This window comes from Coffea arabica, chromosome 9c, assembly GCF_036785885.1.
Source record: "Coffea arabica cultivar ET-39 chromosome 9c, Coffea Arabica ET-39 HiFi, whole genome shotgun sequence".
Lineage (NCBI taxonomy): Eukaryota > Viridiplantae > Streptophyta > Magnoliopsida > Gentianales > Rubiaceae > Coffea > Coffea arabica.
In genome coordinates, this window is record NC_092326.1 from 39,494,611 (window position 1) to 39,520,414 (window position 25,804).

General features: G+C 37.1%; 3 protein-coding genes, 1 long non-coding RNA gene and 1 pseudogene across 5 annotated transcripts; 1 reads left to right on the plus strand and 4 right to left on the minus strand.

The window, feature by feature from the left end:
- Positions 1-171: 171 nt before the first annotated feature.
- On the minus strand, positions 172-3,685 carry LOC113709074 (beta-glucosidase 42-like). The gene is made up of 13 exons (XM_072064673.1): positions 3,665-3,685; positions 3,438-3,557; positions 3,105-3,171; positions 2,946-3,010; positions 2,714-2,817; positions 2,655-2,667; positions 2,074-2,299; positions 1,626-1,704; positions 1,246-1,471; positions 910-1,010; positions 630-847; positions 487-521; positions 172-377 (listed from the first exon to the last, which is right to left on the minus strand). The coding sequence occupies exons 1-13, from the start codon at positions 3,683-3,685 to the stop codon at positions 261-263; spliced, it is 1,392 nt and encodes a 463-aa protein (XP_071920774.1). The 3' UTR covers positions 172-260.
- A 733-nt stretch (positions 3,686-4,418) lies between these two features.
- On the plus strand, positions 4,419-5,704 carry LOC140014368 (uncharacterized). The gene is made up of 2 exons (XR_011821145.1): positions 4,419-4,838; positions 5,046-5,704. It is a non-coding gene; the product is annotated as an uncharacterized lncRNA (long non-coding RNA).
- On the minus strand, positions 4,719-10,818 carry LOC113709104 (2-succinylbenzoate--CoA ligase, chloroplastic/peroxisomal). Of its 2 annotated transcripts, none has more exons than XM_072065155.1 (10): positions 10,203-10,818; positions 8,844-8,916; positions 7,999-8,149; positions 7,794-7,886; positions 7,397-7,494; positions 7,044-7,237; positions 6,517-6,644; positions 5,820-6,208; positions 5,333-5,538; positions 4,719-5,224 (listed from the first exon to the last, which is right to left on the minus strand). In XM_072065155.1, the coding sequence occupies exons 1-10, from the start codon at positions 10,418-10,420 to the stop codon at positions 5,068-5,070; spliced, it is 1,707 nt and encodes a 568-aa protein (XP_071921256.1). In that variant the 5' UTR covers positions 10,421-10,818; the 3' UTR covers positions 4,719-5,067. The 2 variants fall into 2 exon arrangements, with proteins under 2 accessions (XP_071921256.1, XP_071921255.1); XM_072065154.1 differs by having other exon boundaries at positions 7,794-7,889; positions 10,203-10,815.
- Positions 10,819-12,501: 1,683 nt separating this feature from the next.
- LOC113708945 (uncharacterized) lies at positions 12,502-17,629 on the minus strand. The gene is made up of 8 exons (XM_027231681.2): positions 17,088-17,629; positions 16,121-16,644; positions 14,811-14,861; positions 14,617-14,724; positions 13,497-13,592; positions 13,265-13,363; positions 13,124-13,183; positions 12,502-13,007 (listed from the first exon to the last, which is right to left on the minus strand). Exons 1-8 carry the CDS (start codon positions 17,539-17,541, stop codon positions 12,942-12,944), a joined length of 1,458 nt encoding a protein of 485 aa, XP_027087482.2. The 5' UTR covers positions 17,542-17,629; the 3' UTR covers positions 12,502-12,941.
- Positions 17,630-19,931: 2,302 nt separating this feature from the next.
- LOC140014302 (uncharacterized) lies at positions 19,932-25,535 on the minus strand (annotated as a pseudogene).
- Positions 25,536-25,804: the final 269 nt, after the last annotated feature.

Consider the following 25,804-nt stretch of genomic DNA (forward strand, 5'->3'; position numbering starts at 1 on the left):
TTTTTTGTGACCACATGTTTCAATCATCTTTTTATCTAGTTATAGTAATTTTTTTACAAAAAATTCAGAAAAATGCAATCCAAACAAGGGAGTCAAAAGGATTGCATCGTAGTTGGAGATTATTGCAGGTTGAGCAAATATCAGTAAAGATTACAACCAAAGAGCAATATAACATCAGCAAGAATTTGGTGTAAATGGTAAGACAAATCAAGAGGAAGAAAAAAAAAAACCTACATTAACAACCACCTCGCTTTGTGAGTTCAATGAGGCGCACCATTCTCGGTGATATAAATAGCAGTATTATTGTGTCTGCTCGCCATGTAATTGAGAAGTTTCCATATGCCCCAAGGAACAACATATAGCCATGGTGATGCTGCCTGTACGTACAAGGATATTGTCCAAAACATGTTGTTGCTTGTATATATGTCCATCCAAAACAAGTAAAGAATGAAAAAAAAAAAGAAGTGTAGCAGAAATATCCCATGCCTTCTCACCAATCACTTCGCCTCCTTCCCATTCAGCTATTAGCCCAAAGAAAAACAGAAAAGAATTATGGCCGCGAGGGAATACAAGGGGTAATAAATAAATAGCATTTTGAGACATTAACTTGTGTTACACATGCATCTCACCAATTCTTTCCATCCCCTGGACTCTATAGAAGACATCGTTGTCTTCACTGTTGGTCTCTGCATCAACAATAAACCTTGTGGTATAATGGTTTAAACCAACAAAGTCCAGTGAATTTCTAAGCAGCTCTTTATCCTTCTGAGAAAATTCTGGAAGCTTTTCTCCAAGTCTTTCTCGCATTGTTTCTGGATAATCTCCATAAAATATAGGATCCAAGTACCTAACAAAGATGTTTAGAAATAATCGAAATTGACTATTAATCTCATCCAGTTTGCATTTTGCAAAGCAAGTTTGCTGGCAGGATCGTATACTTCCTCCCTCTCTGACAACGCCTCTGCCCATTCACAATCCAACGCTATGCCTATTTGTCCTCCTTGCTTGTCCTGTGAGAAAAATTAGTGACATGGCCATTATATTTATAACTGACAATAACGTAATGTTATGACTTTGAAACTGATTCTACTGCCAACTTTAACATTGGAAGATATTCACAAGAAAGGAGAATGCAGACATCAGTGTCAAACTTCTTGTGATATGAGTACTTCGAAAAATGATCACCCTGTCGTGAAGTATGGAATGCTACCCTTAGCCAGGTCTCAAGAAACTGCAAATCCATGCCTTGAATTTGTTTCTGTATATGGAGACAGCTTCAGCATGAGCCAATAGCTGGTGATGTGCTGCCAATAATGGCTCAGATAAAGAATGATCATGCCTTCCTGGTGCATTTATGCCAGTACAATATCCATTAATTGCAGTTTGACGTGGCTCATTGATGGTAATCCACTTCTTGACTCTGTCGCTGAATCTTGTAAAGCAAGTTTCTGCATAGATGGCAAAATATTTTCTGCCCAAAAAGTGAAATCACATTGTTCAATATGCTAGAAGATGAATCCTCAAAGCAAGCCGGGGATTTTATTCAGTGAATATGTACAGGATAGAAAAGGAAAGTCTGGGCAGAACAAGAATGTTGTCCCTTTGTAACCTGATACATCATTTACTCAACAAATGGAGGTACACTTTTCATTCTGAGGTTATATTTCTGTTCCACCTTTGCCTTTCTACACCTTTTGGTTACAACTAACAAGAGCATCATGATGTATAAAAACATGTACAATTCTCCTAAGAATATTTATTTAAAAAGAAAAAGAGAAAAAAATTTCTATTTAGAAGCAGACACTTCTTGAAATATACTTGTTCTAAATATTTGAAAATTTAAATAAAATGGAAAGTAAAAGGAAGCAAAATTCTTTTATTTTCCACTTCTTGTTTTGAAACATGACATGGTATACCCTTTGCTGAAGGCCAAAAAAACTTAAAAGAAAAGAAAAGAGCTAAAACTAAGAGATCTTCTTTTCAGCGTTTATATCTTCGAATTAGTTGGGTTCTCCAATAGGGAATAGAAAACTGAGAGCATAATACTATGGAAATAGAAAACTGAGAACATACCCTTGCTGATAAAAGCATTAATTAGATTGTCATAGTGCATTATCCCTTCATCATTGACTATGGATCCCAGACCATCTGCAGTGACAAGGAAGACAAAGAAACCCAAGATAATGGTACCAATTAAGATGCAGTTCAAGGAGAGACAAGGAGATCTTAGCATTTGAGAAAACTTTTTAGGAATATCTGAAGGGTAGAGACAGGTGATTGAGGTAAAACTCTTCATGTCCTAGCAAGCATTATCTTCAGTAGAGTTGATGAAGCATGGAAGAGGAACCAATCTAGAGTTTGGAAAGGACAATGGTGAAACCTAACATCTTCTCAAAAGGATACAAGTTGGAAGCAAAAGAGATAGATGGTCAGCATTCATGACCTTATAATCTACTATGCTTCAGTGTATCTTACATAATATGCCAAGAGTAAGTGAATGTGGAAGACTGATAGTGGTAGGTGATGTAGAATATTCCTTCAGTTATTTTTGTTTTTTGATGAATTGATCTTTTCATTGTCTAATTATCCTTTCCAACTAACACAGAAAATCACATATCCTTGGTGTTATATATAAAGAAAGCATCAAGAAGAACATAGAGCAGCACCCTGGTCATTCCAGAATCAACAAGCATTTATGCATAATGAAACCTACTCTAGCCCCTGCAGTGGTTGAGATTTACCAGGAAAGATTCTTGTCCATGATATGGAAAAGCGATATGCCTTAAAACCCAGCTTGGTTATGAGTTCAATATCTTCCTGATATCAGACAAATTAATCAAATTTCATGACTAAAAGCTGTGCACTTTGGCATCCATGCTTCATTAGACACTAAAAAAAAAGTTCGAAAGCAATAAAAGGGAAATAAAAAAAAAAAAAAAAAAAACAGATGCATTGTAACGGTGATATTGGTCGGCACCAACATCTCCATTGCTTCCATCACAAATATTGCCTAAGCAGCAGGATAAACTGAAGAGGTGAATTTCATTTTTCCTTCCAGTTACAATAATAACAATAACAAGGGATCATAGTAATAATTAAAAAACCTGGTGTATGGGAAAAATCATCCCAGATGCTAGGACCCCTACCTCCCTCATTGCTCCCTCCTTCCACCTATTCATCAATCAAAATAAAAATAATAATAAAAAAAACTTTCTTTTCAGTAACCTTCTTTCTTGTAAGTCAATACTACTGCTTACAGAAAACCAACATGCATGAGAAAATGCCGGTGAAATTCTTTTCTCTGCTGGTCTGAGATGAACTCGAGACAATTTTTGTACAAGTTACTTAAAGCCCAGTTGCAGAAAACCTCAAGAATTCAGTGAATAGAACAAGAAATCTAATAAGAGTTGGGACAGGGCTACGTTAAGGAGGGTGACCTGGTAAGCGGAAGTTGCAATGCCGAAGACGAAGACTGGAGGGAAATCAGAAGAAGAGAGGAAAGGCTGTTTGGACTGGTAAATAGTCTTCCGTTCGTCTTCTATCGCTCTTTTTCTTCTCTAATTCAACACCTCTGATTAAACTAGTAATTGCAATAGCAGCAGGAGTGATTTCTTTTGTTTGGTTTGCTGCTGCATGTGCATTTTCATTGTTCTCCATTTTCCACTTCCACAGTATTGTTAGTCATTTCGTCCGAGTCAAAATCGGAATGGAGGGATTGGTACGATGCCAATCTCCAAATCGTGGATAATCTTATATTCGTGGCGACGCGCTCTCTTACTCATTTTATTTGAATCCGTGATGCATGAAATTTGTTAAAATATTCGAATCTACCTGGAGTAATATTATTTTAAATTGTGTCTTTTATAGTATTTTTTATTTTTAGTAATTTTTAATACTTTTAAAAAACTTTTGTGTACTTTAAAGTCATCTAATATCTAATCGATGTGTCACGACAGATGTGAAATAATTGCAATTGCAATGTGATCTCGACTCGCGATGACGAACCATGTTTCACACACAGAATCACATAATAGACTCTCTACGATACAAAAGAATATTTCACACACAGAATCACATAATAAACTCTCTACGATACAAAAGAGAGTAGAGAGACGGGAAGGAGGGCTGGGGTCAATCAATACCCCATAGTCCAAAATATATTCCTCACTCAGTTGCTACTTATCATTTGGGCGCACCTCTTATGTTATGTTAGACGACCCAATCCAATCTATATCGGACCTTCTCCTCCCTGCTTGCAAAGCAGAAAGGTGCTATTGATTTAAGATTGTCTGCATAAGAATCTTGAAAGCCCACTCAATTCACAGCTGAATTCTATGTTGGACTAGGTGAAGCTAGTGTGAGTTGGTGTATATAAACAAAATTCACTCTTACAATAAGTGATATTAGTGTCCGAAACAGGTTGGTTGGCCTCGAAGCTTATTTGGGTCAAGGTTTCGAGTGGTACATGGATCAGAGTGGTCTGAATCTAAATTTGATACATTCCACACTCTTCGCACTCTCAATTGTATAGGTTTTGAATCTGAATTCGACAGTGACACTGCAGAGAAAATTCTAAAAAAAGTCATGAATTCTACTCATAGTAGTTTCTTAAGATGATCAGTTCATATATTCTCAAAAATCCGTATTCATGTGTGGCATCCATCATCTGAAATTGTATCTCCTCAAAAGGAATCAAACCAGCTTTTTGCTTTAGATCCTTAAGTAATAAACCCTCTTCCCCTTAGAATGGTGAAGTGATGCATTCAAAATAGTAATTCTCCTGTTCTTGACAATATTATGCTGGATTGGTCCTCAGTGTCGGCTATATCCTAGTTTCTGTAAGTGTACAGAAGCATGTTTAAATGCCAATCAGTACCCTTACTTTCCTTTTTGCGATGGCTAAATCCAGGTTTCATGGTACAAAAATTGAGCAAGATGTTTTCAACTGACTGACTTTATGTTTCTTTTCGTGCATTGCTAAATCTAATTTGTCTCTAGCAAAGTCTTGGACCGATTGCTCAGACATCTCATGCTAAGAGTTGCAGGTTGGTTGCTGTGTTGATACGGTTACAGGTTGCTGGATAGCAACACCCCGCTGGAGAAAACATTTTCATTTACCCAACGGGACATAGCTTCTTTCTTGACTTCATCTCTTCTCAACTTTCCTGTTGTTGTCATTGGAAATGGAGTCCTCCACAAAATGAAGTTTCTGGGAATTTTAAATCTGCGGAAGGAGATAACAAAAATGGTGTTAAAGGGCTGACGTTTTGCCTTAGCACATATGAACGATGCAATTAGAGGGGGAGAAAACGCATTAAGCAACAGCAATTACCCTGTCAAGTTCTTATCTTTACAAAACTGCTGTAGGATTTCTTTGGATAAGCAGTGATCTTTGTCATTGCAGGGATTGAATTCGTCCCATTGCCAGTTATCTTTTAGTCGAATACATGCTACTACCATCTCCGTCAAGCGAGAGTCCGGGAGCCCAACAACAATGACTGTGGAAATACCAGGATGTTGCAATATAACAGCTTCAACCTGTGTCCTTAAACTCATCAATAGTAAGCAGCAAATGAAAATGTGATTCCTAAGTGTGCATATCATGTATATATCCTCCAATCTGTTTGTTTGATGCTCCATTGTTCATGTACCTACCTTGTATTTGTAGAATTCAGGACATAAAAGGAAGTAAATGTTTGTGTAAGTTGCTCCTTGCATTTGTTACTTAAACGACGAATACGCACGACAAAATCCGGGATTTCATTTTATCAAAATTGAATAGGAAAGAACAGAAGATAGAACTGGTTAGTGATGGTTACCTCTTCAGGATAGATATTCTCTCCCCCGCTCTTGATTCTACTGCCGTTGCGACCTATAAGCCAAAGGTTACCACAATCATCTGTCTGTCCTATATCACCGGTGTCAAACCAACCTTCATCAGCTGGGGAGGAAGACTTGCTTGGAATTTGACCCCAGTATCCAAGCATTACATGGGGGCCCCTAGTTAATATCTTCCCCACTTGAGAAGAACCATTGGAACTGATTCTTAGTTCTACATGTGGTGCAGGCTTTCCAACACAAACTCCAGCAAATTGCTGAACTGAATCGGAAGTTTTACTATCTGTCATTTGATGGTGCTGATTATAGCTCCCAATGGTTGGATCATAAAGGGTCATGAAGGTTAAAGAAGAACATGCCTCTGTCATCCCTTTAGAAGCACAATTACCAGACAATCAGGGATCATGACTAGTTCAAGAGAGAGTTGTTACATGGCAATTTAAAAGGTGACAGAAAGCAAAACTGATGCAACCGACCAAGGACAGATGGACCAAATATTATTCGAAGATAAATTAAGCTCAGTGGAAGCAAAGTCATACATTAATATACCTCAAACTTCAATAAATAGGATTATAGCAGACCTACAATGTTCAGTTTCAAATGCTTTTTCGTATTGGAGCTGTTTTCCAATTTGAGAATACATAACTAGGAAGGACATATTGTGATTGTGAGACTCACCATAAGCTGAAACTAGTTTAGCTCTTGGGAAAACTTTGACGGCACCTTCAAGAAGTCCTGGTAAAAGACCTCCAGCTCCATTTAATATTTTGTTGACTGTCTCAAAATTCTTGGTAGTTTGAGTTGTCCTGAAGAAAGCTTTAAAGTGAACTTAGTGAGAAATGAAATAGATGAGATTAGACTGATTATGTAGGGAGAGAAAAACAGTTGTACATAAATAAGCAGCTATGTAAAGATCTAACAAACTTATGTAGCAAGACATATCCAGCATTTGACACAATCATTTTACTGAAGGAAAAATTGTGCGGTTCTACTAAGTGCAGCATACTTGACACCTAGAAAAGTTACAATACATCACTGTCTATCTTTATGTGAAAGCGAACCAGAACAATTTTTTCTCCTCTACCCTCTATCAGCATTGAACAGGCGATTCCTAGGAATCCATGCATTTTCTGTTACCCTGACAGAAGATTCCAAACGGATGGGTGCTTAATCGTAACTTCACAATTTAGGGGGAAGTAGTTTACCTAGCTGAAGAGATTAAATCAGCCATCATAGCTGGTACCGTGATAAATGAGGTAACGTGGTGTTGTTCTATGACTCTAATTGCTGACTTGACTTCGAATTTGGGTATAAAAACATGGCAACCTCCAACCATCAGCATTGCCAGAGCTGAAGATATCCCTCCGATGTGGCACAAAGGCGATGTATGCAGATAAATCTGTAAAATACAACGTAAAAAGAAGCCAATAATCAAGAAATGAAATGATTAAAAGAGCCCTTTCTTTCTGCTCCTGTATCTCTTCTATTGCTTATGATTGTAGTTGTCTGCAAGAAATGAAGAAAACAAGAGCAAGAGATGATCAAAAGAAGGGCGTACATCATCCTCACTATAACCAACAAGCGCTAATTTAGCCAGGGATTGTACAATCAAAGCTGAATGGCTTAGCATGACGCCCTTTGGCCTTCCAGATGTCCCTATTTTAATCCAAAAGGGAACGGGAGAAAGGGGAAGCGTGAAACACATTAGTAGATGAATCTGAGTCAGAAAATAACTCCATACACGTACAGGTAATGCTCAAAATATAATTTTTATCACCCTTAGCAGAAAAATTCTTGCCTCCGTTACTAGTTCAATATTTTCAAGATCAATATAAGAATGTGCAGACATTCACTATTTCACTCATCTGTTTAACGACCGTAAGATTGTTATTGAATTTCATCGTATACACACGAGTAGAAGAACTCATGTATGCTTCCTGAAGGCCAAAACATACCTGAGGTAAAGCATAGCAGAGCTGCATTATTAGGTGCGCATAAAAGCCTGGCCGAGTTCAGAGAACTGGACTTCAACAATTCTGTTGTCAAAACTGCTGCAAAAGGTTTTCCAGGATAAGGTTTCAGATGCTGAGGATTAAAGAATAAACATGGGAGGCCTTGCATTTATTTGTAAGTAATTTTAGATACAAACAAGTGTCATACCATCACCGTGGCTGCTGAAGTTAGGAGCGGTCATAGAAACATGCCACCTTAAGTCAGTCTGCAATTTGAAGTGCCAGTAATCATGGGTTTTATCAGTCACCAACATTATAGGCTTCACTTCATTCATTGCCAATCTTGCCTCCTGTAAGCTCTGCTTGAAGCAAAAGGCATAACTTATAGTAGTCTAGTAAAATCTACCAGAAAGAACGAATTGGCCGAGTCGTCATCAGAACGAACCCTCCGATATGATACCAGGACGAGATGACTCCAAGATACTTAACTCGCCGAGAACTCAGCCGAGTCGCCGAGAATTCGGCCGAGAAGTCTCCGATATGGATAGTCTCAGCCTAGTCGGCCCAAGTCATCCCGAGTTAACTCGCAAATTTACATTTTACAGATTTTCTTTTGCTAATTTTTTTATTATTATTGTTTAGCATATTTTTGAATATTATTCACAATATTTAGAATATTAAATACTTCAAAATTTGCGTTTCACCGAAACCGTGACCAATAAATTGAGATCGATGTGGAACGATCCAAATCGCGACCGCGACTTTGAACCATGGACTTACAGCTCACAACTTAAAAGAACCAATCAAGTTTGTACAACTTATAGTCATCTATGCTGCTGAGTGGAGAACGTGAACTTCAGAGTGGTTCGATCATCCCCTTTCTAGATTGTGAATTCTTCTCTCAATAGTCAAATAGTTAAGAGCAACTAAATTATAATCATTGCCTTCTCCATTAAACTTCATTGGATTCGTTTGTCAATCATTTTCAAAGTGAACGAGGCAATGGAGTCAGAAAGAAAGTAAAAAGTGAGTAAAGATCACCAGGAAACTGACCCAGCGGTAGTTGAAAGGAGCTGCTATCCCTCCTGCATATGTAACCGCCAGTAACCACTCCAAATATGAATCACTGAAAGGAAAAGATTGATTCCTAAGTAGTAGACACATGATGCATTTCATTCTGAGTCCTAGCTGATCATATGAAAAGTTAGCTAGCATTCATGCTTGATGAACAACAATTTTCCCAAATTCTATGTGTAATTTTGTATGTGCCCTCTTGGTTTTAGTCAGGCGTTCTTGTTAAATGCAAAATGCTGATTAAAAGAACAATAATTTCACATCAGGATCCTCCAACTGCTGACTAATGATACTTTTTACACGGTTTAATTCCTTTTCCACGTCCAACGATACTTATAATTTGACACTTAATTTGGATAGCAAGAAACATGATTACAGACTTTATACAAATTTAACAAAAAAAAAAAAAAAAAGAAAAGAATGTGAATCTTGTTTCTTGTTTATCAAAAGTTTTAGGGAGCGAATTGATACAATCGAAAGTCGTGGAGGCAAATTAGGAATGGATAATGAGTGGAATGTGCGAGACCAATCTGATAGTGGTACATGACTCTCCTAGGATTCACGGCGGTGTGTTTGAACAGGAATTATTAGTCAAAATATTGCTTGCTTGCATCACAAACACATTTTTTAATATAATTTTTTTAAATTTCAATCACTTGCTCATTTTGTAAAATTATATATCAGATTAGCTTAGTAAATTTTTTTTCCAGAACTAATTAGTTGTTATTACGTCTATCATTTCTGTTACATAATTCAGGAGCAAATTATTTGGATAGTCACTAAATTTTTTGAATAGTAGAGGGTTGACCATTCAACTTCTAAGAGTACATAATTACCCAATAAATTGTCAAAAGTGTAAATTTTATGTCATTTTACATATTTCCACGGTTAAATTTGCCAAATTTGGTTATATCTTGTGACTCGTGTATGTAATTACCCGCTAAATTGTTAAAAGTGTAAATTTTAGGTCATTTTATCTATTTTCACCGTTAAATTTGCCAAATCTAGTTATATCTCGTAACTCGTATGATCCTTAAATCTAGTAAATTTAACAGTGAAAATAGACGAAATTGCTCAAAATTTATGTTTCTGGTAGTTTAGTAGATAAATATATACTTTTAAAAATTGAGTAGTCAAAACTCTATAATTTAAAAAGTTCAGTGACTTTTCGGATAATTAACATATATGGGTGGGAGCATCCAGACCACAAATTCAGATTCCTAAGATAAAACTTGTTTACCAGCGCGGTACGGCTAAACCCACGTCCGACGATGAGAAATGATCATGCAACTATGCAAGAAACGAGCAGACGAAGAGCAGAGAAGAGGAGAAGAGAACCTGTTGAGGGCAGCAATGGCGACGACGTGGCCGGGCTTGAGGCCCAGTTGGAGAAGCCCGTCGGCCAATCTCAGCACTCCCTCCGCGAACTGCACGCCGGTTTTTCTACAGTCACCTTCTTCTGCGGCGGCGACGTTAATCATGACTGTTGAGTTTCGCCTGAGAGTCATCAGACGGCTGAGGCACTGGCAAATGTGGGCATCTGAGTAATTACCCATCTTTTGGAAGATGGTACTAACTAATGTATATGGAACTAAAAAGGAAGTTTGAAGTTTGCTGGGAATTGGAATGGTTTCCTTTCCTCCTCTTCAGTCTTCAGAGGAGCTTACATATTTAATGGGAAGAACAGAAGAGATGTAGAATGTTTAAGATTCTATTCAAAATTTAACAATTTGGTCAACAAAAAAATAATAATAATGGTAGTAATGAACTGAAGATGAACTGATATATTGATTGTGTTTCAAGATGCAATTGCAAATGCAGACTAATACCAGTGCAGCTTTCTTTCAATTGCATCATAGCTCATGCCATATGCCACACCTATATTGACTAGCAAGAGATGCAACCTGTTTTGATGCTTGACTTTGAAAATCTTAATGCTCACTTGTTAACAAAAGAAAATAGTTTAGAAGTCAACCAAGTACAGATTGCGTTGCTTTAGAGGTTTTTTTTTTTTTTTTGGATATAAAATACCATGTTGATGACTTCAATGGATAGCCATAAAGATGTAATTTAGAAAAGGAAAACGAAGAGAAGGTGCTGCATGTGATATCTGTGCTGTGCTGCTTGACATTGTCATACTTGGCGTGTTGTATTAATACCAATCACGGATTATCAAGTAATTGTGGTGAATTATACCTAATTTAGTAAATACTGAACGAGGAGTAGCCACAGCTTAGAAGGTAACTTTGTTAAGTAAAAAGAAGGTAACTAGTCAATTGGATGACAAGTGTTTCTAATCAATAGAAAATCAACAGGATTTATATTTGGATCCTTCAGCAGAAACTATATTTACAAAATCCCATAACATGCAGACCACGTAAACTCTTGAAAAGAAAATATGCTCGATTGGAAATGATTTCATAGTTAATCACCAGCCTTTGGGCTGGTGGCCACCATGCTTGGTGGGGGTGGGAGGCAAGGGCAATTGCCTTCCACCAATTGCTACATTAAAAGTGGATTTGCTTAAAAACAAATTCAGGTGAATGCATAGTGCATCTGTCTGGTTCGATGGTAGTTAAATCCCCTTCGGATTACCCTAGAATAGATTAGGTTATTCAACAATTATCGTCTCCAAAACAAAAAAAAAGGAAATGATTCCATAGATGGTTCGGATGAATCTTGAGAAACTCATATGCTGTGCAACTTTAGATGTATGTCGCCAGAGTAACAAGAATATGGTATGAATCTAAGTACGTGGTGCAAAAATCTCAAGATCCCAAAATGGAGAAAATTTAGCATAGTAAAGGTGGAAGATTGACATATCACATGCTACATCATGCTAAGATCAAACTGACCAAGTCTTTTATGATATACAAGTACAACCACATCCTAAAGACGACTAATTTACTTGTTAAAAACCGATTTGTCCAAATAGGCATCTACTTCTCTCATTTTCTTCCACTACTTCAATGCGTTGCTCTTTTCTTTTTGTTTCAAATCTCATTCTAATCCAGAGATTTGACCTTGCATTTGGTGCCAATGTCATCTTAGAGGCTTTTCTTGTGTTTATTATTCGTGAAGGCTTTACTCAGCCCGCAAGTAATTGTTGAATTCAATGTTAAAAATCGGGAGCATAGGGGAATAGTAGTACAGCGCAGTCGCCACCATTGGCTGCTGAGCCTCAAGTCAACTGACACATTTGCAGCTTCATGTTCAAAAACATCACAATTCACCAGCTAGCCTTATTATATTCTATGCATATTCAAGATAAACTGCTTGAGGCAGGATTGGCATCCATAACTTCTGGTTCATTGCATGAGTCATGATGCAGGCATCAATATATATACAAAATAGACGATGACAACATTCTCAAATCTCTAGCATCACCATGCATGATCCATGCTACCCGCTCTCAACCCTCTGGAATTTTGGTAATTGCTATAATAATTAACCAACCTGTTGCACAATCTGCTGCATTCTATGGAGCACAATGACTATGGTGCTATTGCAATCAAGCAAACATGCAGGGAGAATTCTTCCTTCTCTTCCCAGTTCCATTTTTTCCCATCAAATAATTCTGAGAACAGGCAACCTGAACAGGAGTTCCATCACAGTTGTACGAATAATTGGGGTCTAATTTTCAGAAACAGCAGCCATGATGATTGACATCAACCTAATTGGCGATGTAAAGAAAATGGTTCAACATTGAGCGTTGAAACATTTATGGCAGTATTTTATACAATTTAGACCAAGACAGGGACAAAATATTCAAACAGTCAAACCTAATTTTAAATGAAATGCAAATTCCTAACTTGTTTGCAGTATGCTACCAAAACTTCTGACTGCTGAATTTAGAGTAGCATCATTCTTTAATGGGTTTCTGCAATGCCGTCTTTATGCTCCAAGGTAGACTTGATCACACATAACAACAGATTGAGATGTCAGTTTGACTTTTGACCTTCCCAAAGAAACACTACACCGAAGATCTACAGGCCACACTAAAAATTGTAAAGTACACTGTTCATCCACATCTTGACGCTATTGTTCTTCAAAAGCTGAAGGCAAACCACAAGTGGATTATAGCAAGTATGACTCCACAACAGTTCGCCCAAACTTCTCTTGGACATCTTTTGGAGTTTCAATCTGGGAAAAAAAATGGAGACAAAGAACAGAATGCAAGTCAAGGATATATGTCAACATATCTAACTGATAAGAATGAACAAGTATACATGAAAAGAAAAGTAACAGATTCTACTTACTGCATTAAGAGCCTTGAAAAGTGCTTTTACTGTGTTATGAGGATTTCTTGAGCCAACCACCTACAAGAGGATTGAAATCAAAATTCCAGCCTATTAAGTTAAAACAGCATCCCAATGAAGATACAAACAGCCTGGTGATACCTTTGACTTCACATTCTTGTAACCAGCCAAGTTCAAAATTGTCTGAACAGTTCTGCCGGCTTTCATTCCTGTTCTTGTGGAGGCAGGCCAAAGATACACCTGAGAAAAATCACTCTAATTAGTCAAGCAATCCACATATGACTAAGGACAAATGAAGAAATGGAGATGATATACATTCTTCACGTCAATTATGACAACTCAAAAAATAAAAGAAATCAACAGTCATTGGTACCTTGGTCTTTTTATATGATGTTTGAACAGCATGTGCAATTGTGTGCTCCTCATGTCGTTCTACATAGTGGAGATTCTGGAAGCACTTCTCATACGCCTGTTGGACAAAAGAATCAGAAAGAACAAGAGAGCTGAAGTGTTTTATGCATCAAAATCATTCACTTCTGTAATTCATCAAGAACAGATTCATTCAATGACAGCATTAGATAACAAAGAAACAAGATCCGGGCAAAGGCAACATCTCCTGTTTTACAGTTTTAGTTGGGACTAAATATTTGAAATCGTATCCTTGTCTTTATCTCTTTTTCCAATCTTTTTTACCTTTTCGATACCAATTAAGGAACCCACATAAAGAAACCTCCTCCTTCTTACAACGCTAGCAAGAAGCAAAGGAAGTTAAATGAGGATAAGATAGCATTGTTAACAGGAGGTCCAAACATGACAGCACTTAGCACATTAAATGGCCATTTATTAAACCTAAAATAAGAAAATGTCATTGGTAACATAATCCTTAACCAAGCATGCATCCCTAAACTGAGATAATAATCAAACAGCTCCACAGTAAAATCCAAAGTTTTTTGTTGTTTTTGTTTTTTTTTGTGGGGGGGTTTTTGGTTGGGGGGGGGGGGGGGAGGATGGATTAAAATCCAATGGTGAAACTACAATCTAGTAAATTCTACAAGTGATATGTTATGTGGGTGGTTATTAGTAATTGTTCAATATCAATGACTTGCAAGAAACCAGAAAAAGGAAAGCCAACTACAGTGTAAACCTCCTTGCAAGTTTAGATTGGATCATAAAAACAACTCAATTAAGTTCCTCCCACTTCAACCTATAAGATTAGACCAATTCACATTTTACACTTGTCTTGCTTTCAGGACTAGCTGTGTCTTCCAATCTCATTAGCATTTTGGATCATCTTTTTCTAGACAATCACCTTTCAATCAATGATGTAAGTTCAGAAAGAAACTACACTGTTCAATCTCCATTTTGTGTTATCTTGCAGACCCCCATCTGGTATTTTTCTATACTCCATGTTAACTAAACTTTTTTCACATAAGAAGCATCAATTCCTGAAACCACAAATTAAGGTAGGTTTAGACGCTATCACATGTCAGTACCTTTTGAAGGGCAATGGGAATTGCTGGACCTTTTGCTTTGGCAAAACCAACAACTCCATGATAGTTCCCACAAGCTAGCATGGCAGTGTACTTGACAACTTGTCCCCCCTGAATCATACAAAGTTGAGATCATTTCGAAGTCTTTTGCAAGAAAAAAAATAGCAAAACAAAAAACAGTAGGCAGGCTCTCTTACCTTAGTAACTTTGCAGGTTCTGTTCACATCAATAAGTCTAACATCAAAACCCTGCAATTGTTATTTGTCAAGTTAAAACGAAAATTCAACAGAATAAACTTGTAGCGGCAACTAAACATCCAAATTTTTATTTCAAACAGAGTTATATGAGTGAGTGTCAAACTAAAACAGAAACTTGCACAAGGATCAAAAATTAAGTTGAAATAAAAGAAAATTTAACAAAGCATTGTTCATTAATGGAGGAAAAGTGAATAATGAAATTCAAACACCATGGCACAGGAAGTATCTACTCCAGTTTTAGCTGTGTGGCTTGAGCAGACCTTCGGTCAGTTAGGTAGAGAGGTTACAAGAAATTTAGCCTTCTTATATATCATTTGCTGAGTAATGAATATATGTATATATATATATATATATATATATATATATATATGTCAGAAACAGTTAAAGAAAACAGAACCACCATTATCCAGGCCTAGAGTCCTTGCTAAGGATTAAATCTAATCCGTGCAGCCACAACCAAATCAATCAGTATAGGTATGTGATATGGTACATAACGCCCTGCTCAACAAGTTATACAAAAAAGCACGAAATTTCCTACATTAAGGGCTCAAGGCTAGGTAAAAGGGAGAAGACCATTTGGAATGATTACCTAAAATTTGATGTCACATATAAGATAATAGCAAGAAGTTTACTGATGCATAGCTACAGAGCAGAGGAAACTTCCAAAGCACAAGATATTATCTAATCATTCTCTAAATTTCAGATATAAGCTCTCAAAGTCTGTCCTGCTACAGTTAATCAATCATTTTTTACAAGAAACAGAGATTGTGAGGATGGCTAACACTTTTCAGTATCCAGACTAACATCACAAGTAGACATAAAATGGGGAAAGGGACAAAAGTACTCTGATGACAAAAACAAAAACAATATATGCAAGCAACTTGAGATAGTCAATGTAGTTGCACAAAGTTTGAAAAGCAAAGCAGATCATCAACTGTTGACATCAAAGATCCAAGAATTACAAAGACCATGAAAATATAGAAGTGGATCAAGTTGGTGTCAAAAAACAATTCTAGCTACTGCAGTGAAATAGAAATGAAAAGACACAGTGAACAATACGGGTACTCTTTAGCCCTATTCAAGTATAACATCAAAGCTCAGCTGGATTAGAAAGAGAGTGAATTTACAAAGTAATTAACCCAAAAAAAGGAAAAAAGAAGAAGAAGAAGAAGAAAACAGTGCACATACATTAAACAGGATTGCTCTCATAATAATCTAGAACAAGCAGCATAATACACCCACTAACTGACCTTCCTGTAAAGAGGCATTCTCTTTTTCTCCGTCCATGAATTCCTCTCCTCAGCAAGATCTCTGATTTCCTCCTCCAAAAGCTTCCCTTTTCTCCCAAAAGTATGGTCCAACTCTGCAAGCTTCTCTTCAAGCTTCTTGTCAATTGCCGTAAGCTTCTCCAACAACACATCATCCCTCTCTTTCATATCATCAAACTCTAAGTTGTCATCATCTTTCTCTCCTTCAATCGTCTCGTTTTCTCTCTCCAAAGCTGCCTGTTCTGAATGTTCATCAGGGGGCCCTGTTTCCTCCCGTTCAATGACTCCATAATTTTCCGGATTATTAGGATCATAAGCTTCTTTCCACTGCATAAACCTCATGGCCCTATTTAGCTTCTGTTGTAGAAGGAATTTTTCCTTGCCTTCAGCAACTTTCAGCCGATTCATCAGCTCACCTATCACACGATACTCGGGCCTCATCTTAAAGTGCTTATCCTCAAACTTGTCAATTCTCCTCATCCATTTAAAGGCATCATCAAGCGTCTCTGCTCAAAGGCATAAAAACCATAATATCAACCTTTCTATACTAGATAATTTCCATTCCACAATTTACAATATTAGCCTGTCAATCTAAAGTTTTATCCAACATGCTTCAGCATGGGATGATAAAAACTTTTTACATTTCACTCTAAAATGAACTACTAGAAGCACACAGATCACCAGGTTTTACATGATTAATGCATGCATATAAAGGAATAAGTGCTTTAACAATGATTAATGCATGCATATAAAGGAATAAGTGCTTTAACAAAGATCAAATTTTTACGATATGCCTTCACCAAACCAAGTAAATTTGCACTCAAATTCATAATTCTATTCCAAAATATCCGAAATTTGAAATAAGCCGAAAATAATAAAAACCATAGTCAACAAAACTTTCGGAAAAAATGAAGAAAAGGAAAATGTCGCAATAGAATAAGCAAATTACGGGCATCGGTGAAGCCCTTGAGAAGCTGTTCATGTCTCTCAAACTTCTCCTCAAAATCATAACACTGCTCCTCCACCTCTTCCATCGACCACCTGTCATCGTCGTCGTCGGAGTCTGACTCAGTCATCTCCTCGTACATCTCCGCCTCTCCTCTCAGATTCTCCTTCTCAAGCTTCTCGATCAAGGGCCCGACGCCCATGAAATCCTCGTCGTCCTCCGCGTCAATGTCGGCCGTGTCCAGCCCCTTTCGCTTCCTCTCGTCCCTCTCCCTCTGCTTGTCCCTCTCCACCTCGAACAGTATCCCTTGGATCGCCTTCCGTGTCTGATCCAGCTCCGACGCGGACGAAAAGAGTCGGATGATGGTCGGAGAGGAAGGTCGGGCTGGGAGGAGACGAGGGCCCGGCCCGGTTATGTGCCGGAGATGGTTGAGGATAAGACGAGACCATTTGCTCATTTTTTTGCTTTCTTTTTTTCTGGGTTCATTTCGTAGAGGGGTTTAGGGTTCTAGAGAAGGATGGACAGGGAGGGTATAAATTGCAGAAGGGCCCCTGAACTTTGGCTGTTTTCATCCATCCCCCAACTAAATAAAGGAAGTATTTTTAGAATGAATTTTTATAGATTTTCCAATAAATAACTGTTCTCGTAAATTATTACTCAACTAAAGGCTGTTGTTAGAGAATTTGTAATAGGAAATGGATATGGTAATCTAGATAGTTTGTTCGATTTACACGTTAAAAATAGTTAATTTGACTTTTGAAAAATCAGAAACTCTTTCCGTAAAATAAAATACTTTAAATATCCAAAATTATACTATAAAAACTCTGCTACAGTAAAATTTTTCAAAAATATTCTAAAAAAAACTGATCCAAACGGACCATGGTGTTGTTGCAACTGCAACAGTGATGGTGGCAATGATACACGTGCTGGCATGCAAAATTTGGTGTATGCATGTTATTGGAGCTAAGCCTAAGATGCACAATACTGAGACAAAAGAAAGTGGTGTAAAGAAAAGACTTAGACCATGGTCTGGTCTGAATAGAGAGTGGTGTATGCATGCTGTTAGGGAGTTGAACATGCTGGGATTCTTACCATTTTTGCATCTCTGAACATGGTTAAGCTTAGAATTTCAATTTACTGGTAACTTTACATCCAAAACTCAATGATTTAAGAGAGTGAAAACTTGGTCTACCGGTAACTTTCCTTTAAAAAATCCAAAAAAAAAAAAGTGAAAAACTTTTTTCCATTCATTAGCTTATAAGAACACTAGAATGATTTAGAAGAGAATCTCCATTAGATTTTGCTCTTCACACAATAGCAGATTTTGAGAAAGGATCTTGGCAATATCTTGAGGTGGGAAAAACGCAGAAGATATTCTCTGAGGATCTCAGAAATGAATTCAAAGAGGTGTGCTGGTTGTAAGTATTTAAGAAGAAGATGCCCTTCCAATTGTATACTCTCTCCTCATTTTCCTCCCAATGATCCTCAAAGATTTGCTTGTGTTCACAAAATTTATGGTGCTAGCAATGTTGCAAAGATGCTTCAGGTAACATGTCAATCACATCTTGAGGCAACCAATGTGAAGTTAATCTGACATTTGCTGTCTTGCAAGTTTCAACAACTGCATGCAAAATCATGTGTTAATGTCTGGTTTTAGCAGAACTTTCTTGTGTATGAGAAAAGACTAATCTTGATGTGTTTCCCTTGATGATTTTGATAATCAAACAGCAAGTTCCAGTGCAACAACGAGCTGAAGCAGCAAATGCCATGTACTATGAAGCATATTGTCGAATCAAAGATCCTGTGTACGGTTGTGTTGGGACGATTGCATTACTGCAGCAACGAATTTTCGATGCTGAATGCCAACTAGCAAAAATTCAAGCAGAGATTGCAGTCCTTAATGGTCATCGTGAAGCAACACACCAAAATCAGCAAGTTAATGTTGCAACAAGCTCTGCAAACTTCACCTTGGAAAGTGGAGGAGAGGGAACTTTCTCATCAACATATGACCCTTCAATCTGTCAATTTTATTAGAACTTTGGGTTATCAAACAAAAGTAGATTTCATCTAGTTTTTTTTTTCTTTCGGGATACTATTTTCTTGGTTGTGCATGTGATTAAAAAAGGAAAAAAGATTTTCTTTTATGATTAAGCTTGGAAAGAGTTTCCCATTCCTAGTCTTGAATGGGATTTCCATGTTTATCTGAGCTTACTGCACTGCATATATTGCAGAATTAGCTTGAACAATTAGTTTTAGCAGCAAAGGGCCAATTCTCTTAAAAAACCTTTTCTTCCTTCAAGACAGAAGGCAATTTAGAATTATAAGCTTGGTTATCATTCCTTTTTTTTTTTTTTTTAAATCTAGATATTTAGCTTAAGCTTTTCATGTCCTGGCTGAAATGGGAAGCCATGGCAGTAATAGAATTTTAATGCTCAAGAAACAGAACAAAGTTAATCGCGCATTTGGTTAATTATGGAAGGGTAATAGATCGAGCCACAGCAACAAAGTTGATTATGGAAGAATTACCTTCTGCAAACCAAATATTTTGAGCCAGTTGATCAGAATTCCTCTTCTGCATTTGGTTCTTCATCGCATTTTGATTATGCATGAGAAAGTTCTCACTTCTCAAGATATGTTCAGGTCTATACGAGCAGTTTTATGTGTGTGCGTGTATTTTGGGTTAAAGAACTAAGTTCTTAACCTTCTTTTTATACGAAGATTAACTATCTTCTTCATTAATCTGCATTTTGGAGATAGTAAAATGCATCAAGATTAGTAGATCATGCATATGCTTGTTTGCACTTGTAGAAATAAAAATATGCTAGAATGAACATTCAAGACATGAAATGAACCCGAACCCGAATTTAACTATCACTGATACAAGAAAATTGCCAAGTTGGGATCCCAAATTAAATGGTAGTACACTATTACATCAATCAATCAAGAACCTATAATTCTACTAACTTAATGAGACTGATTAGCTCTGATTTTTTGGAACTCTCAGCCAGGCATTTTGATTTTCACTCTTCCCAGGAAAGCTTCAACCTTGTTCATAATTTTGCCTCCTCAATCCCTTTATCTTCTTGTTCAAACAAAGGGAAGTGTGCTGATTGCACGGTTGTTCACTCAGGCCCTTCAGTTCCTCACCAAGGAAATAACAAACACATACCCCATTGCCAAATCTTTGAAAAACTGAGGACTCGAACAGCCAATCAGATCTGCACAAGAAGTCAATGCAGTTAACTCATCTCTTTACCAGTTTTGGCACAAAGTCAGGACTGCATTGCCACTTCCGAACTATATATGCTCCAGAACAATCAAGGCAGTCAGGTATCAGCCATTTCGGTGTGATACCCAACCCTGATGGACCTTGAAGAGACTTCAAGTCTTATCTCATAAAGCTCGCATGAATATGCAGCAATTCGAATACCTGCAACCACTTTTCATGAAGCTGTTGCAGCCAATTTAGGGGAAAGCTGGACACACTTTCATGCTTTGGTACCTTGCTTTTACCATTTGTAGGAACTGTCAATTCAACATTTAATCCCAGTCAGGCCTCTAGTTTCAGAACCTTCCAAGTCAATCTGCGATTTTTCCTTTATCTTCACAGGCTTCCCAAGCATCGACTTATCTTCCATTCTGGCAATTTCAAGTGCCTTTGCACAAACAGGGAAACCCTGATCGTCCCATGACTCCAAAATTACACCAGAACCAATGCAGATCCTTCCATCATAGAAAGCGGCATACTGCCCAGCCGCCAGACCCTGATCATCTTCAGATAATCTGACAACTGCTACTATGTCACCACGTTCATCAGCTTCCATTTTCAGGCTGCAATCATAGATAGAAGGGCCATGTCGAACCTAAGAAAAGTTCAGAACCCATTACAAATGAGTATGTGAAGGATTTCTGCTTCCAAAAGCACCATAATGTACACTCATCCAATTTGAGCACTACATACGCAATTAAGGCACACAAATCACACTAATCACTACCACATTGCAGTATTGCAATCATTGGCATTATCTTCCAGGCAAAAGAAAAATAGTATGGCATGCTGTCAGAGGAGATCTCAACAAACCTCAAGTTGGATGTTGGGGAAGATGCTGAAAAAATGCAGTCAGGAAGAATTGAATACTTGGAGCTTTCTTTTGAGGGTCAAAAACACCTCAGAAATGATAATTTATACCAAGATATTCAATAACAAACAATCATGAAGCTACTTTTAAAGGTCTATGGCTCCAAGATCCTCTCAAAATAATTTTGAGTTTTGCAGTTATCTGGTAATACTTTTTTCCCTATCCAGGTAATTAGTCAGTCAATCAGGGATTAACAATCATCCAGAAATGCATTGGTCATTGTACCTTGCATTTGAGCTGGTTGACCTGGCTGGGTGGTGAGCCACTAAGCCATTTGAAAGACCCAACACGGAATAAGCGCCTTTTCTTATCGACTGAGAAGTAGTTTCTGGAGACGAAGACAACGTTATTTGTAACATCTTTCCCAACAACATACCTATGCAAGAACAAGATGCATGAGAAAGTTGCTAAGTAGAATATCAGCACTCAGGTAAGGACACTAAGATTAACAAAGGCCAGGTGCAATATCAAAGTAATTATCTCCAGTAGGGCTGCAAACGAACCGAGTCACTCGCGAGCCTCGAGAGTCAGAGTCGAACTTGAACTAGAGCTCAAAATATTAAGCTCGGCTCGCGAGCTCGAGTATATATATATTTTTTTATTTTTTATTTTAAGTATATATTTTTTTTTATTTTAAGTATATATATTTTTATTTTTTATTTTAATAATAAAATTACATATATATCCTTACTATTTTATTATTTATTAAGAAAAAATATTATTTTATTTATTTTTTTAAAAATAAAATAATTATTTTTTATTTTTTTCGAGCTCGAGCTCAGCTCGAATCAAGTTGAGCTCAAGCTCGAGCTTTAAATTGTCAGCTCGTTGAGCTCGAGCTCGAACTCGAGTTTGAATTCAATAAAATTAAGTCAAGGCTCGGCTTGATTAGGCAAAAACTTGACTCGGCTCGGCTCGTTTGCAGCCTATTCTCCAGTAATCTGCACCTTTGTTATCTCCAGTAATCAGTAACAATTACTAATGCACAACTGAAGTGACCAGCATGAAGTGATGTTTAAAAAGCCATACCAGGGTCCTCCAGGAAGACGTAGACCTTGGCGTTGGCCAATTGTATAGAACCAAAATCCACGATGTTTTCCAAGGTAATCCCCTGTTTCAGCCTCCAATATTATACCTTCCTCCTCACCAATTTGTTTTGCAACGAATTCACTAAACTTTACCTGCACCATGTAGAGTAAAATTGACATAAAGGAAGGTACATAGGTAACCGTACAAGAAAATAATATTAGCTGGCCTGATGAGAAATATTATTCAAAAATTTCAGCCTGAAAGTGTACACTATGTTCTGAACTTAGAAATAATCCAGATGAAGTGGCAAAGATTGCTATACATCAGAAAATGGTCAGTGGAAAGGTACCTTGCCCAGAAAGCATATTCCTTGAGAATCTTTTCTATCCTGATTGGGTAAACAAAAAGCCCTGGCAAGTTTGCGAACTTCATCCTGCAAACTATTCAGAATAAGAATGAAAACTTTCATCGAAGTTTGCCAGACAAGTTAGAGTTGTTCAGAAAGTGACCAGAGGTATACAGCAATAACAAAGAGATGGTTGATGTCATACTAGGCTTAGCCTACCCACAAAAGAAATATCATACAAAACACATAAAATATCCATAGAAAAGGCACCAAACCTTTGGGATACATCCAAGAGGAAAAACTAGCCGTCTTAGCTGAGATTGTGAGAGATATGATAGGAAGTAGGTTTGATCCTTAACCTGAAAGACGAAAAACCACAGATTCAAAAACATGTATACTTACAATATAAGTACATGAAATCTGTAGTGAAGTGTAGACCATCTTAAAATGATGTAGAAGAACGTTATGCCCAACTCTTCTGTCTAAATGGATGTAACTTTTTTGAATGTCACATGAAACACAATAACTTTTTCATGGGGGGTGACCAAAAACCTGCAATGTTGTTCCACTAATCTACAATGTAGCATGTGTGGTAGTAGTTTCACTGTTAAATGTGCACAAACAAGTAATTTGAAAGACATAGCAACAGAATTACAGGAGCCACTTAAGCAGGCATATAATCATGTAATGGGAAAAAAATGATCACTTCACAAAGGCAAAGACAGAATTCAATTTACGGAAAATCTGAGCATCAGTTCACCATTTTATTGTCTGCTTTTAGTAGGAAAAGCACATATTAGGAGGGAGTTAACTGAGACTAAAGCATAACTAAGATGCAGTACATGCCAAGGCAAAGTGCTTGTATAGCAGGTTGCCTATGTTGACAATTTTTTGATAACATTATCTTGCTGCCACCAAAGAGAATACAGTTTGTATCACCCACATACCATATCTTTTGACAATTCCAAAACAGAAAACTCATCTGTTTGATCAGCAGATTTGTGAACAACTTTTGCATAATGACCAGAAGCAACAAAGTCAAAATTCATGCCACTGATGGCATCAAGGAATGCACCTGATGATAAACGTACATCCTTTAGATAAACCATAAGTACTTAGAAAATCAAACACTGAGTATAACTAGGAACTGGGTAAATCACTGACCAAATTTTATTCGAGTATTGCAAAGAATATCTGGATTTGGAGTGCGGCCACATCGGTACTCCTCAATAATATAAGAGACCTAAACATGAAACGAACACAGAAAAAGTCACAATAAAGGAGCAACCAACAGAAATCTATTGTTTAAGTAGGTTAAAAATCCTATAGGAGTAAAAAATTCTAGTTTTGAGAAAAATTTAAATCATACAAGAATAAAATAAGTAGCCAATAAAAAATAAACAAATAATGGTAAGCAATTCAATTAGCCACAAACTGCACATACCACATTATTCCAGTATTCATCTGTCAAATGGACAACTTCCAGAGGAACATCAACCTGTAGATCCAATTTAGGTGCAGTTTTTTCAGGAATGGTAGGATATTAAGAACTACATGCCTACAAAAAACTAATAAGTATAATGTGCCCATGAAAGATGGAACATAATGACACATATTTCAGTTAGGACTTGGTTATGCAATAGCAAAAGTACAAAACAAAGACGAAAACCTGCAGTAAACTATTTTTTGTTGATATTAAGTTCTTAGGACATTTACTCAATTGTAAAATGTACTAAGAACTAAAATGATAGAAAAGAAGGAAGTATTACCTGAGCACAGACAGCTTTAGCATACTTCAAATCATCTTCCCAAGGACATTCAGACCAAAAGTTTTCGAATTCTTCCTAAAAGGAAATGGAATCAAGTCAGATGGCAGCTTAGTGTGCGCAAACCCAATTTGCTACATAAAGAGTAGGGAACTGCAATTGGGTAGTGAAAGTGTAAAATATTATGGTATGGTAGGGAACCTTTAACAGGAAATTTGTTCATAAGCATTACATGACTCTTATGTATGAATGACTGTAGCAGATCTTCTTCACTTGAAGCATTGCAAGATAATGAATCTCTTAACTAAAGCTTAACCCGAAATGTCATACTAGTAGCTCACTCAAGAATTTGACGAAATGCATAACAACTTTCTTCTCCACAGAATTAATACATCCCAAATTCTACAGAGAATGTTCAAATGATAATCAGTTCTCTAGACTGTTGAGAATTTCGCCCAAAACTCATTACACACAACACGGAAAAGCTATAAAAAAAAAAACCTGAATTCGCAGCAAAAGGGAACCATCAATATATTAGTAAAAAAGAAAAAAAAAACAGAGAGAGAGTAGTATAAAAAAGAAAAAAAATGCCCAACGTGAAACCAAATTTTGAGGTAGAAAGCAGTGCAAGAATGGCCAGCGAGATGGAGGAGGCGAAGGGCAACGCTGCTGTCGACTCCACCACTGAGGAGAACGGCGATTTTGAGAGGCTTTTTGTGCGGCATAGAGCAAGAAAGATAACATTTGGGGTCGATGAAGATGCTTTTGTTGGGGGTGTTAATCTCCTTCTGAACGATATTAACATCACTGCTATTAGCAACGGTGCAAAGGGGTGCTAGAAGGGAAGCAGCAGATGGTTTGGCGGTGGTTGATAGCAAATGACGAAAAGGGAATTTGGGCATGGGGTTTGAGAAAGTGAAGAAGAGGCTATTGGAGAGACTTCTTTGGATTGAGGATTGGAGAGTGAAGGAGATTGCAGAACCCATTGAGGCTGCAGTAATTCTTAACATTATTGTTTATTGCATGTAGTGAATACTGATGCTGGAGATGGATGGATGGAGCGTCGAACTAAGTACTAGCTTTTACGCCGGGAAGAGAGTCGGGGAAGGATAATCGCCCGACCGAACACATACATACTCGCATCAAGACTGAATGCTGAACTAAACTAAAACTCTTCGATACTTAAATTATTGATTCGACTTGATAAGAGTTTGTTTAAATTAATTTAATTCAAATTAATTAATCATATTTTTTTTTATGTTTGATAATTTTTAAATTCAATAAAAAATTTCTTCAACTTGGATTCAGCAAAAAAAAAAAAGTCAAACAAAATTTAAAATTAATTAAAATAATCAAATAAATTTGAGCGCTGAAATATTCAATTCGATTGGCCTCATTCATACATCTACTCTCAACTATTATTACTTAGGGTTAATGCCA